Consider the following 16201-nt stretch of genomic DNA (forward strand, 5'->3'; position numbering starts at 1 on the left):
TGGATTGAATTACGGATTTCTTCCAAAATAACTTTTCATACCAAACAGCATTAACTGAAAATGAATTCAATTCTACTTAAAGATGGCTAAAAGTATTAAAAAATGCATTGGAATCGTGTTCTGATATATTCTAAAAGTTTCAAATGTCTAGCTAGTCGGGAAGTTAGTTAAAAATTGATTGCATTGTTAATTAATTTGTACCGGACAAATAAGAATACGACCTAATAAAAACGTTGTAATAATGAAAATCCCTCACCTCTTTTGAAGATCAGATGCAAGGCAATGTAAGACCATTACAATTTTGTTCTTCGATTTTTCCAAAATTCAATCTAAAAAAACTAGTGTTGTATCAATATATATTAGATATTAAATAAAACTATTGGTAGCCTTTGATTTCTGTGAATAGTTGAATATAAAGAATACACTCTCAGTAATAATATATGCTGGGTCTACGCCAGTTCTACGTCTGATCTACGCTCGTAGCACGAGATTTTCTCTGAGAGATTGGTGCTACGGTTGCCGTGCGTATTGAATAAATTACGACAGATTCGCCGAATCTTTAAACTTTTAAAGATAAAGTTCGTCTTACACATGCTCTCCTGAATATCAATATTGTATCTTTGTCCTGGCTATGCATTACTTGGATCTGTGAGGGAGGTCGCAGCTTTCAGGATTAATATTACATTTTATTATCGTTTCCTGGTAAATAACTTCCGAAACAAAAATGTGAGATTGGAATAATAATCAGTGTTTTTGTGTCTGAGAGGTAATAATAACCTTCATTTCGTATTCGTGACGCTATAATTTCCTACCAGAATAAGGAAGTATCCATTTTATAATTACTATTGTGGTGTTAGTAACCGTTATAGAAAATCTCATAACTAAGGATGTTTTTTTTTAATTCAAAAACGAAGGAAAATAATTTGAATTTAGAATGATATAATTAAATATAGAATCACTACGGCTGACATCCAGCTTAAAATGTGGTCAGTTATTATCATATTCGGTTTTTCGATTGTCACCTTATCTTTTCCTTTCCTCGATGCATTGGCTCATTACAAAAGACATTCTCTTGAAATAATAGCTTTAAACCGTCTTCCTTCTTTCGTTGTCTCAATACACTAAGACTGACGTTTGCATTCATACACCAAATATTAAATTTCAATGGTTTCTGTAATAAGCACGAAACGTCGAAGAAAGAGTGTAGAAGAAAACATGATGACAACTTAGAGGTGGGAAATTGGTTTTGGGTATTGGGTTTTGGGTTTGGTGATTTTGAAGACTAAGTATACTTACTACCAGTATAAAAAATACTTGGTATCAAAACTTGTTCCAAAATACTTACTAGTATTTGGGATATTATGTAGAGCGTTTGGCGTACTTGGCTTTTTGGAAGCCATTTTTACACAAATTGTTTACATAATCATGCATCAAATTTGAATTCAGTTTATTAATTCCAATTATTACAATACTAAAAACTCAACGTGACGAAACCATAAATGCGTGAATACTCAATCTCAATCAGAACTCGAGCACTAATACCTATTCCGGGACTTGAGACTGACGTCAACTGACATAAGTCTCACACTCAAAACGAACTTGTCACCATTTCTGTCATTCACTATACCAACTTTAGAACTGGGAGAAAGAGAGAACAATGACTCCAATGACAGTTGAGCGTATCACGGCTCAACATACGTGTATTATGCTATCTCACTCACGCGCATTTAATGTCAATAGTATTAAAAGTCTACCAACTAGCGAGTCGCGATGCCGATGATTTCATCGCAGCCGTTCCAACAAGTTTCTTAGAACAAGTTTATTGGGCCACACGTACTGAGTATGAGTTGTTGCATCCAAGAGTACACAAACTGATGACAGTATTTCCAACTCACCTCTAATGACAACCCAAAAATCGACCACGATAATAACTAACCGTTAAAATATTATGAATAAATGTACATTTACTGTCTCCTATGTAACAGCTAACGATGAACTGTGAAACAGCCATCTGCATACCCACAAATTTCCGGACACGGCTTCACATATAATGTTTTCAGTGGAAAAAAGTTAAAATATGACTTGCATTCACCGGCTGTCTCGAATTTAGGTCACTAGAAAAATGAAATAAAATCCCTTGGCAAAATTTTATATATTGCGTGCATTCCCACGAGATGGCATGATGACTCGAGCAAGCCTTAATCAAACAGTGGATTGAGTAAAAATAATTTATGGCGCTAAAAACTTTTTTCAAACTAAAATAGTCAATGGAATAAAAAAGAACACTGTTGACTCTACCTCTAGCATTTTAGTCACTAATTGCAATTAGTTTCGGGCACCGTATAATTGAGTTTGGTTACTTTTTTTTTACTGTTGAAACGCCAATGGAAAAACGCCATTTTCAGCAGAAATAAATTAAATAAAAACAAGTTTTCAAAAAAACTTCCTTTATAATATTATAGGGACTATTTTTAGCAAATATATATATTTACTTATTGAATCTAAACGTACGAATTTTCTTTTATCATAATGAGTTAAACCAAGATTTAGATAAATTTTAAGTAAACAAATATGATGTTATTACCATGATTTGTTTGGCTAATTGCACCAGTGTCAGCAAAATAATTGCAGCAAATAAAATAAAACTGTGGCACTTATACGTTTAATTCTGATTTACCAACATATGTTTAATTTGAATAATCTCGGAATGTAGACCGATAATACCCATAATAATGAGTTTTTTTAAATATATTTTATCTGAAAACCAACCATGAGGAATATTTTAGTGAAAGGTTCAGATAGATAGCACCATTTACTTCTCTTGAAGTTCGTATATAAACTATAAATTATGTGTGTGTATGTCAGTGGCGAGGGGTGAAAGTGGGCTGTTAAGATTCGATATAAATAGTGCACATTAAGCTTTGTCATACTTATTTGTTAATTTGCAGTTGGTGCTGGATAGTTTTTAAAATTCACTTAAACGCTGCCTAAGCCAAACCATAATAGTAAAGGCATGCTATGGGCGATTCGACAAAAATAGTATACATTATTTCAGTCATACTTAATTGTTTTCGTTGAATTAAGAATACAAAATATTACAAGAAGCGTCGGTTAGTTCTTTTTTAATGCTTTGCCCCACCTAACCAAACCATAATCAATAAAAAATTTACGGTTTAATGGCATAGTTTTAGATATGTTATAGATAAACGACTATTATCTACTATGGCTTGGATTAGGCAGGTTTAATTGAATTTTAAAAACTAATAAATACTATCTATACATTAGAGTATTATTTCAATAAAAATAAATACGTTTGGCTCACAAAGTTTAATCTGCAATATCTATGTCAGATCTTAACAGCCTACCTCCACTCTTCGCCACTGATATAATATATAACTCTAGTGATGTTATTATAAAGCAGGTAGGTATGTAAAAATACTCCTGTTTTATCAATTTTCTGACTACTGTTCCGAGTTTGTTGTACATACAATCTAGCTGTATGAATAATATCACATGTTGATTTTTTAAATTACATATGTGTTCGTGTTGTTATCGCCTTTATCCTTCCTCTTCTCATATATCCCTCTTTCCGGAAGAGGGGTCGAGAGAATGTTCGGATAATCATACCCTTTTTAGATATCTCCATTTTGTGGAGTAGCGGATATGATGAAAATAATCCATGTAGGTACGAGTTGCAATGATATACATAATATCTACTCTCCGAATAGCTTGGCTTACCTTAGTTTACTCGATTCCCTAATATTATGCCACGGTTTGGGGTTTGGGTCGAAATCCCGAATGCTGAAATCCCGAATGGCTAAAATCCCGAATGCTGAAATCACGAAAGCCGAAATCCCGAATACCGAAATCTCGAACGCAGAAATCCCGAATGGCCGACATCCCGAAAGGCCGGAATCCCGAAGGCCGAAATCCCGAAAAATAAAAAAATCTGAACAGTAATAATTGCGCAATCTATTATTACTGTTTGTATTTTTTATTTTTATCCCACGGTTTGTAACCGCAATGCGTGTGCCGTGATTATAAACTAAAGTACAAAAAAATCATCTTTATCATCACTCGGGGTTGATCCATTACTATACAAAGACCTCCTTTTGCTTCTTCTACTTTTCTCGGACCATGGATAGTCACATAGTCACCCGGTCAGTCCAAGGAATTTTGAGGATGCGTCTATACAGCCACACCTCGAAAACTCCAACTCTCCGTGACATCTCTTGGTTTAGCGTCCATACTTCTATACCGTAGAAAATAATTGAGAGAACATAACAACGTACTATACGCAGTCCAAGACCTAGGTTAAGGTCTCGATTGCTAAGGAGTCGTCTCATTTTGAGAAAGGCACTCCTTGTTTTTATTCCGTGTTCCCATTTCTCATTGACCCATGTACCTAAATATTTATAATGGGTCACACGTTCAATTAGTTCACTGCTAATGACAAAACTTGTATTGGTGTCACTATTTTTGATACTAGTAATAGTTTTGTTTTCTTGAGGTTCATTTTTAAGTGAAGTAGTGTTGTTAATAATAATGTTATCAAAATGTTTAATACATTATTAGTTATTAATTAAGAGTCTCTAACAAGTTCCTTAATTGGGCCTTGCACTTCCTAGGACCGGCCTTGCACCCTGCCGGATAGATAACAATGAATGACTTCCAAGATCATTTTTTAAAAACAGGCGTTTAAATGTGGTATAAAATAATAATGGCTTCGTTATTGCATTTGTAAAGAATGTGGTGTTACTTTTCAATCAAATGTTAGAGGAAATTGAACATAAACATTATTTTGAACCCGCTTTGAGTTACTGTAATTTGCCCCAAAGCAAAATTCCAGAACGGATAATGTTCATCGCTATTCGCCCTCAGACCTTTGTCTTTGTTCTCGTTTGAAGTTTACCTTATTTTAAAGTTCTTCACCGATTATTTACGTTATTCAATAAATATCACGCTGAAGAGAAAGAAACTTTTTCAATGTAGGTACTATTGCAATGATACCGAACCTTTTACTAAATTTCTGTAAAAGTATATGTTCAATTATATAATAACAATAATAATAATAAAAAATATGGCAGGGCTGGATTTACATAAGGTGCCTTATTTTGAGACTCCTAATAATACTAATTGATAGAGGATGAAAAATAAATTTTAAAAATTATTTAAATTAATTAAAAAAGATATAAAAATCAATAATTCTGAGTAAAACAATCATTTAAATTACTTTAAAATTTTCTTTATGTATATTTCCAATTAAGTTTCAACAATTCTACTAATTATAAACCATTTACGTAACATCATTAGCCAAAATTCATGAAGTTCTTCCTATAATATCAATAGAGTTAATAATAATATAGTAGATTTTAATAAAATTATTCTTGATTTTGCGAACAAAAAAGGTTTAAACGGCGTTTTTTTTTAAATTACGATTGATATGTTGTTTTTTGGCAGTTCAATATGTATAAGTTTTAGATCCATTCAAGCGTAAGTTCTGCAATGAATGTCAGATAAATAAAACTATTAGTCATGTTTTTAGTTTATTGTAAATTTTCATAACCGGCGCCATTTTTTACATAAAATTGGATATACTCCTAATTCGTCGACGAAAATAGTTGTTCGTAAACATTATGTTAAAAAACCATGTTTTTCATGCTCAAATTGATTTTTCAAAAGATTTTTTTGTGAAAGACAACTAACTAACTTAATTTGAAAATCTTCTAACCCAATTCAATTAAGTAAGTATAATTGGATATGTCAATAATTTATGCCACGTGATTTATACAATTAACTATAAAAAAATATTTGGTCCAAATTCGAAAATCGGTCAATTGTTTTTGTATATTATAGTATTGTAAAATATTTTTTATTAATATCGACAATTTTTTTTTTGCATTTATTAATAAATGCTTATATAATAGTAAACAACGATTACTTTTAAATCTACCTTGCAATATCAAGTTATTGTAAGTCCGTATGTATTTTAGAACATTTTTCTTAGCTCGTATTCTTATTTGTCGGGCGGTTCTTTGTCCGGTACAAATCTTGCAATTGATTTTTAACTAACTTTCCGACTAGCTAGACATTTGAAGCTTTTAGAATATATTAAAACACGATGCCAATGCATTTTTTTAATACTTTTAGCCATATTTAAGTAGAATTGAATTCATTTTCAGTTAATTCAGTTTTGTTTGAAAAATTATTTCGACACCATTATTGGTTGCTAGGGGTCTGGGGTCCTAACAACTAAATTATTGATATATACTTGCGTTACAAATCAAGTACAAATTTTTTCAGTTCAACTTTTTTAGTTTTGTTCAGTTTTTTAGGTTCAACAGAAAATTTAAAAACGTTGTATATAAAAAGTTCTTTTTATCTTGTATTTATTTTGTAATCTAGTCAACGTTGACATAAGTACAATATTCAAACTTTGCTCACGTGTCATACAAAAATGGTCTTCGCATCACGAAACGCAAAACTGTTTGCCGACATAACCACCAACCGTTGAGTTCACCCCTATGCCCGCCAGGCGTAACCCGCTAGCTGGTTCCTACACCCCTACGATGGAGGGGTCGAGAGGCGTGCGGCGGGATCAAACGCAACAACTGATCGTTCGTATTGACGAACAGCTTAATAGGTTCACTATCCCTGCACTATTGTAAGTCACGTAATGTTTCTCCTACGCAAAGGGCAATAAACACAAAATAAAATTGATCAATTTATATTAAAATAGTAGTATTTATTCGCATTAGAACGCTTGAAGATTTATCAGGAACGATAATGGTTTAATATGTTTTTGATTTATTTCTCAGATAATATTTGATTGTTTTATTTTGTTAGAGGTAACTTTGTTTATACCTACGTTATATTTTGTATTTAAATTGAAATTACCATTAAAAGCCTGCACGCATATCTTAACGCTCTTAAAATTCATTATATCGATATCCGATACCTTACAAATCATAATAAAAACAATTTAACATTTTATATGTCAATATAAAGTAACTAATAACAATACTTAGGTAACTTATAGAGTATTTTTTTAGGAGGAATGCTAAATAATTTAAACCGATTTTGTTTGTCAAACAGAAATCTTTAACTATTCCATCAAATTATTTAAATTTGTATTCCCTTTTTTTTATTATTCTTCTATCCGAGGTTGGCTTAGATAGTGTTTACTTTCTGGCTCACCATATTTTTTCCACTAAATTTCGAGCAGATTTAGATATTTATATTTATTTTTCATTTAAAAAATACAACAGATCATGATAAACAATTACAGTAGTAAATTACCCTACCAAGTTACACAGTAATGAAATAATAGCAGTGAAAGGATCACATACAATCATATACATGTATTGTGAGATCCTCACCGGGAATCAAATCTAGAGCCCTCGGATGAGATGCTAGTCTTAAGACATCGAAATACGTGGTACACCTTTTTATTTACAACCTACAAAATGACATGGAGTCTTCGCTGTTCCACTGTATTGTTTTTCTATCACTTCCACACTTTCGTCATAGTCATAAGAAACCATCAAGATGCTAGATAATCCATTGGAATTTTGCTATAAAAACCAAAAGCCATAACTTTTTGACATATTATTGTACCTAATTTTATGGTTTAATTTACCACCAGTTGCAGTCTAGTAAATAATGAGAAATACACATATAATAAGGGAAAAAATAAATATATCGGCAGATTTATGAACATACACAATTCGGAAATACCTCAAACACATAACTACGGGAAAAATATGCTAAAATATGCATTTTTTTCATATGCAGCCTATTTAATTACGATGAAATTAACTAATTTTATTAAGCGTTTATCAAACTTCTACAATATTGGCGACCGGCTTTTGAATCAAGGTACCAATAATAGATATGTAGTTTGATTCTTAGCGCACGTCAGGATCTCTTTAATAATTTAAATTTATCGAAGTTATACTTCTTTAGGCGCGTTTGGAAAATCAGATTAGAGTGTATTTTTGGCGTGTGACATGTAACACACAATTTATTTTTTCACACAAAAATAAACGCACTCGATTGGATTCGAACCACCGTTTTGTTCAGTTATCAGCCGAACGCACTACCATTACGCCACAGTGTGATACTCCAATCGTGACGATTATACAGTATAATATTATAGTTTAGAATTGTTCCGTTGCCTAGGCAGTGAACTTATTATTGTCGGCCAATTGCAAATTCCTTACGTAAACAAACTATTAAGCGTCATAGTGGCAGTTGTTACTTTAAAAATAAAAACAACGATAAATAATTATATAATTTAGTAATATAAGTTAAAGTATATAGAAATAAACCAACGACGTTCCAATAAGCGGTCCTTTTTATTGAGTGTGTAATTTAATAAGATTATTAAGAGCTAGTCGAAGAATCTAGATTATCACAAGTTTTGATTTTGTTTTCTTACGCCAAAGAAGTATAACTTCTAACGCGCGTACTAAAGTACACACACAGATTTTTTTGGTAGATTAATTGAATTTTAAGTTTTATCTGAGAATATTAATATGAAAAATTTCGATCTCTAGAAAATTTTCAAGCTAGAAACGTCTACAAGAAATATTAGAAATTGTATTAATATAATCAATCAATCAATCAATTCATAACAAGTCAACAACTCTTAAGACAATATTATCCCATCTTGTTTCCCCAATAATAGTAATTAATGACCAGCGTAACATTGGCTAACATCGCATCCTAGGACCGGAAATTATTGTCAAACAAGACAGTTATTATATACACTGATTAATATTAGCCGTAAGAGCTCCCGAGGGAGCCTTAAATTAGTATGGCGACAGTTGGAATGTTTTGGTGATATGTAAGAATTAGTTTTTATTATCATTGTTGTACCACAGTTTTGTGGGTAACAATCTGACCCGGAAATTATTTTAACAGCAAAATTTTCCAGTACATTAATATTGTTAGTATAGAGTTTAAAATTACGTAGGATATTAACTGTTTGTTGGGAACAGAAACTGAGAAAATAGAGGATTCTCCAATAACGGGAAATACCTTTACAACTTTTGCGCTTTGCAGATGACATTGTTATCTTTGGACTAAAGATCTACAGAACAGGATGTAGGATCTTGAAAATGAAAACAGCAAAAAAAAGCGATGATAAATAAACTGCTTTGCTGAATCAAAACCCATATCAAATTGAGCAGGTCAACAACTACATCTATCTTGGATATCAAATTTAAAACCCATTCGCTGCGGACCTTTTAATTAATATTTAATTACCAAAATTAAATAACATGCTAATTACATCTAATGGCCACCTGATGGGCAACTCATCAGTTGCGTTGGACGCAATGAATGGGTTTGATAGATATATGTATGACGAGTTTTTTGTAGAACCAAACTGGCATTGAGCGCATTTCGGCGGCTGAATAATATGGTCTATAGTGACTTTCCATTATGCCTAAAGCGGAAAGTGTTCAACCAATATGTAATCCTCTAGTCAGTCTAGTGATTACATATAAATTTTAAATGTGGACCCTGAATGTAGGAAAAATCTCTAAAAATATCTAAAATAATGCCATTAAATCATATATAAGTTTAAATATTTCATAGATACGAGTAGAATAATATTTTTTATCTATTATAGTTTGGTTAGGCAGGGCTTAATAAATTTAAAAAAATGAACCAACAAAATGTGTTATATGTATTTTTAATACAACGAAAACAAATAAATAATAATGAAAAAGTGTGCACAATTTTGTCGTATAGAACCAAATATACTAGAACTATTATCGCTTGATCTCATTCACTGCTGAATAGATAATGATTTTTTAATTACCACCTTTAAAATGCACATTAATTACATCGATCGGCCGCCTGGTCATTTCGCGCCAGGTGCGTCTTCAGCGTCCAAAGTATTAAGCAGGGTTACTTGATTTAAAAAAAATGAATAATACCATCTGTTAATTGTGGTCTTAGTTCAATAAAACAAATACTTATGACTAACAAAGTTTAATATGCACTATTTGTGGCGAATCTTGACAACCTACCTCTACCCTTTGCTACTGACTCCTAGTGATTACATATTATCTAGTTGAAATGTGAACCCCGAATGTAGGAAAAGTTCAAAAATATAAGTAGCGCAACGATTAGATAGGAAAACTCAGACAGAAAACCGCACACAAATCGGCCGAGCAGCGTGGTGTGCTACGTCAAAATACCTCCTATGAGAAAGAATAATTAATTGCATCGGCTCTCATTCTCCGGAGGCCAACCCAACACTAATCACGGCATCAATTAGCGTTGGAAGGCAAAGGGTGCTAACAATCCCCCGGAGAGATGGTAACGGCTATCTACCGATGACTATTGCAACGTACAATGCCAGAACAAAAAGTTGTTAACAAAATTCACTAATTTTCAACTATAGGCGCGACGATATTTTACACTCGCTGGTATTTGGAGAGAGAATGTCGAGCTGGGAACACGTCAATTTGTTTCGTGATGGCAACGGGGGTATTAATTCTTAAATCGTGTAAAGATGACTAAAAACTTTACCCATTTACTTGAAAAAGAATGTCAATGAATATATTATTATTGTTAATAATAGAACAATAAACAGAAAATTAAATGGACGCATGTTGGATTTATACAAAAAATCATATTTCGTTTGGCACGCGTCATATGCACAATGCGGGTATCGCCTAGCCACGATCTTTTTAGACCGTGCCTCAACTGATTTAACGAAATGCGGCGTAATTGGGAATTCACTTAAAGCTTGTCCAGATGGCGCGTGTCTCGCTGCGAGTGCATGTGGACAGCTCAATGAGTTCACCAGTACCTCGACCGCGTGCGAAAAGTGATACGCGGCGATTACATGTGAACGGCTCAATGAGGTCACATGTATCTGGAATGCACACGAGTTTTTACGCGCGAATCAAATCGCGCCATCTGGACAAGGCCTTAGCCTCAACTATTATGCTATAAATAAAGGAACTGCAAGCGGATGTACAATGGGTGTCAGGTTTCTTAACTATAAAGCACGGAAAGATTACATAGTTGAATTCAACTGCTCATTTGATAGGGTAGTATTTATGACGAGGTTGCTCGTAGAACCCAACTGTCATGGGTGCATTTGGTAACTCAGGGAATAATAGGAACTGAAATACCTAACGGACAAAGAGAACCAGGCAATCGATCTCGAGTAAGGAAGAATACGTCATACGTCGAATACTGACAACCGCTCTCGGTTTATACATTGACACAAATTTACTAATGGTGTATTACACACACTATTGCACGTCTATAATGCGTGGTTCATTTTCGTATGACACTGACACATTGATAACCCTGCGTCAAACTTTACTGTATTAAATATACATAGTTTTGAAAACACTTCTAAGAAAATGTATTTTAACCAATAGAAAAAATCTTTTTGTAAAAAGTAAGACACCCCGCAGGAATCGAACCTGCATCTCTCGGGTATCGTGCGCGCTGCGCCTCTGTGCATTTCAAATACATTTTTTCAGAAGTGTTTTTAAAATTATGTATGTTCAATACTTAGAATATTACATTCTTAAATCTTGTGAATTTTTCGTTGAATAAAAAAAATAGTTAATATACTGTATTTATATAATATAGCCTATCGGAATTCTATTTATTATATTCTGTTCTGTGGGACAACCGAATAGTATCTTCAAAAATGACATCACATCGTGTCTCAAGCGTAAAGTATTCAACCAATGTGTGCTACCAATGTTCACGTATGCGTGTAATATATTATGCACTCTTACTTATTGTAAGAGAATTTCAAAAATTGCAAGTAGCGCAACGTGGCATGGAAAGGTGCACGCTGGGCATAACGCAGAAAGACCAAAAAGAAACCAATATATATGTTACATTAATTATTTGTTTATTTTTCTTTTCAGATGTGTTAATATGGGTTGCGCCTCGACGTTGGCTCACGCGGTGGCCTTCTCGCTTATGCTCTCACAAGTATCAGCCCTTGCTTCAGACATGTAAGTGTTTCTTCTTCTTCTTTACAGAATAGTCATTGTTATTTAACACTCTGTCAAAAATCATATCTACCGCAGCATATTTTCTTTTCCACAATATTGCTGTCAGAATATAACTGGTAATGTGGTAACTTTACTTTACTGTTTTATCCGGACTCTACGAACAATTAATCAAATAAGAGATGGCGCTCATTCACAATGTTACATTTAAGAGCCTGGCCACATGGCACGTTTTTGCGCGCGAGTAACAAATCGCGCGTTCTCCAGGTACATGTGACCCAATTCAGCTGTCCACAAGCGCTCGCGCGTTTTGACTCTCGCGCAACGATCGCCTGCAAACGCCAGACTCTGGACAATTGCGGCGTTTACAGCCATTACAAAATGAAATACGACCGCTTGGCGCTCGAACGTGAGACTTTTTATTGCTACTTCCAAATAAATTACGTCACCTAGGTTGTAAAGTGCGGAGAATAGTTATTGGAAATAATCTCGAAATACAAAATCTCATAGAAACCGACTAACACCATCGAGTTGTAGTGCTTTTTTCTACACTCGCGTTTGTTTTTTTATGCCGATTCAAAAATGAATTACTTCACCTAATTGTTTCAAACGCACAAACTACGCCGTATGTGGACAGAAGCCATTTTTGGTTCTCGAGCGTAAATTGCGATGGGAATCGCGCCATGTGGACAGGCTCTAAGGCAATGTCTATACCTACCAGAGGCACCTAGCGGAAAAATACAAAGCTTGCAATTTGAGACATTTTTTTTGATAATTTACAATTTCAACTGTTAATTAACACGTTTTATGATGCTTGACGCGGTGTGGAAGACCTGGCAGCGAAAGTGGAACGAATCAACCATGGGCCGGCACACATACATATTTTTTCCAGATATAAAATGGCGAATGAAGATAACCAAATATCTGACTCCTGACCATCACACCAGTCAATTTGTGACTGGACACGGTGGTTTTGTTGGCAAGCTCTTTGAGCTAGGACTTGCAAGCCGTCCGACATGTCCATGCAGGGAAATACAGGATTCCAACCACATCCTCTGGGAATGTCTGAGTATGTACTCCGAACGAAAGGTAATGCTCAAGTCGGTCCAACCAGCCGTTGGGCCCATCAGCCCGTCCGATTTGGTTGCTACTAAGGCCAACTATCTTGCTTTTAAAAAATTTGCGGCATCTTACTGCGGGCGTAAAGATCTCTTCACATAATTTTTGCTGTCCGTATGACTAGCTTCGTTGTCTTTACTTTATTTGTCTTTACAGTATACTTATTTTTGTAATTTCCAAATGCATTTCTCTTCCTGGCACTTCGCATTAAAATAAACTCATTAAACTCAGTCAGAGCTCACTTTGAGCGCAGCAACCTAAGTCTTGAGCCTCTTCTCCCAGGACACTCCCAGTCCAATTGTTTCAGATGCTTCACATAAGGTCACGCGATACGCTCGATTAAGACCGAGTGTGGTGTGGTGCGGGTTTCGATGGAGGGCGCTTAACTTCAATGTGAATCTGAAAACATTAAAAAGAAAAATATTTTTTATTTTAAGTCAAAGATAAACTTACAATAATTGTAAAAAATGTGAATTTGTTGAATCGGACCCCATCTTATTATACATATATTTTATGGTCATATTTATCATTCAAATTTAGTTTATTAAGTTTTCTAAGCATCGCCTAAGAGATTTTTGACTAATTCATAGTTTTATTATTTTTTATATTTATTTTAAAACATAGATTTTTATAAAAATATAAATGTATATACGTTGAAATCTTTTTTATTCATACTTATCAAATTGTATTTAGTTATGGTCCCAATATTTCAGTTCGATTTGATATAAATGAAAAGGATTTCAAGTTATACACATTTATATTTTTTATAAAAATCGATGTTTTTTAAAATAGATATAAAAAAAAACTATGAATTAGTCAAAAATTTCTACATCAAAACATAGAAAACTTAATAAACTAAATTTTAATTATAAATATGACCATAAAATATATGTAATAATAAGATTGGGTACTGTAACCAATTCACATATTTTTACAATTAATTGTAAGTTTATCGTTGACTTAAAATAAACAATATTTTTCTTTTTAATGTTTTCAGATATTTACTATCAATTAATACAGTTGAACTCGTAAATTATCAAAAAAATATCTCAAATTGCAAGCTTCGTATTTTCCGCTAGGTCTGGTAGTTTTTCAATTACTCTCTGTAACCGATATATTTTAATGGATGAACAAAATTAATTAGTATAGCAACTAGTGCTATTAAACAGATTTAGTTCATAATATATACAATATTCTTATCAAAGCATTTACTGCTTATAAGTTATAATGTATACCATGTACGTAGGGAGACGCCCTATGAATTTATTTGTATTAGTGTAATCAAGGGTTTACTTTGCCTCACCTCTACCTACATGTGTATATACTATTAAAAGCATAATATTTGAGTAGGACTATCAAATATTTACTCCGGGTCTACCAACAATAACATATTATTATTATTCTGCCGACCTACGGTGAAAAGTCGTAAGTGACATATTCTAAATCTCATACGAGAGAAGTTTGTATACTTTAAGTTCCAGCCATCTGACCTTTTCCCTAATTTAATTTTTGAAACGTTTTGTGATTTATGTGTGTAAAACGATTATAAAAGGATAAAGTCATAGATTAATTTATTGTACTAATAATTAAAAGAAATAAATTAAGTCGTTTTACATTAAACGTCTCTTCTTCACGTACCACGTGTTTAAAGGTCATCGATGATTTCGACGTAATCATCCTTAACTCCATTACCTGTTACAGACACTTATTTTTTCATTGAACAAATATTCTTTCTTACCCATGAAGTAATTATTCTTCTTCCACGCGTGGGATTTTCTGAGATCCACAAGTGTATACTAATCATCTTTTTTAATGATGCCTGAAGTATTAAAACTATATTTGTATGGTCGCATCTAGGGAATCCAATCCCGAGCCAAAATTCTGATCCCGGGACTGGTCCCGGGATTGGCATTTTTTTCCATTGTTAATATATTTTTTTTATATTTACAAATAACATTGATAAAATCGGTCAAAAATAAATCTAGTTTAATTTATACTATTTAAGACATTTTTTGTTATATTGTATACGTTCGATCTTGGAAATACATAAGTTTAATGGAGTAAATAATATTGTAATATAAATAATAATGTGAATTCAATATGAGATTGCTGTTTCTGATAGAAAAGATTTAATGAATGGGTTAGCGAGATTTAAAATAGTAAAACAAATCATGGTGTAGGTACTTATGGCCTTTCCGCTTCATAAATTTAATTAGTCTGCCAATTATAACACTGCCGTAAAACGTATGAGATCATGGTGGAATTACTTTGTTAATAGTGCTAAGCATTGTTTTTTTCCAAACTTTCTCATTTTTATTAATTTATGTGAAAAAATAAAATTAATCGGCAACTTACACATGGGTATAAATCAAACTTCATTCAAACTCAGTTTATTTCTAATGTCGATAGTTGTTATTAAAAGTATTTTTTCTGTTATATTGTCGTTTTTATTTTATTTTCCATAAAAAATGATTAAAAAATCAATCCCGAAAGTTTCGGGATTATGTTTATCAATCTCGGGATTCATAGGTATCGAAAATAACTCGGGATCCCGGGATTGGAATCCCTAGTTGCATCTATCATTCGAAAAAATACAGTGTGGACGTAAAACCAATCGCTCTGTATGGATTCAAAATTTGGAAACTAATTGAGAAATAAGGAAAGGCTATCCAAGTAGTATTATCCAAGTACAAATTTCTGCGGAAAATACTTGGACCAGTTACAGAGAATCAAAATCCGTAAAAATTCTGAGCTTTATGAACAGTTTAAGACCAATATAGTCAATGTCTTGAGGGTGCGAAGACATAGATTGGCCAGTCATATTGTTAGATGCAATAGTTCATGAAGGAACCCCAGTAGACACATGGTCCTTGGGTCGCCCCTGGAGGAGATGGGCGGTTAACGTTAAGAAGGACACAGAGATGCTGAATGTAACCGACTGAAGAGAAAGAAAGAGAGAGCGCTCGTGATAGAGATATAGATAGTCGGAGGACAGTTTGTTGCCCAGTCGGCCGTGTATCTGAATGGTCCATAGTGCCAGTTTAAAAAATAAGCATATTATATGATTTTCTCATCCGTGT

At 33.3% G+C, this 16201-nt stretch overlaps 1 protein-coding gene across 8 annotated transcripts in view; it reads left to right on the top strand.

Moving 5' to 3' along the window:
• pHCl-1 (pH-sensitive chloride channel 1) overlaps positions 1–16201 on the top strand; it is a 269845-nt gene that overhangs the window by 196431 nt on the left and 57213 nt on the right. For all 8 annotated transcript variants that reach the window (XM_085952330.1, XM_085952363.1, XM_085952305.1 and 5 more), the window contains exon 4: positions 11916–12005. In XM_085952330.1, the coding sequence (XP_085808456.1) occupies positions 11916–12005 (90 nt within the window). The remainder of the gene's footprint in view (positions 1–11915; positions 12006–16201) is intronic.

This window comes from Rhyacophila brunnea, unplaced genomic scaffold (genome assembly GCF_057557595.1).
Source record: "Rhyacophila brunnea isolate RB1 unplaced genomic scaffold, BYU_Rbru_1.0 scaffold_10, whole genome shotgun sequence".
NCBI classification, from domain to species: Eukaryota; Metazoa; Arthropoda; class Insecta; order Trichoptera; family Rhyacophilidae; genus Rhyacophila; species Rhyacophila brunnea.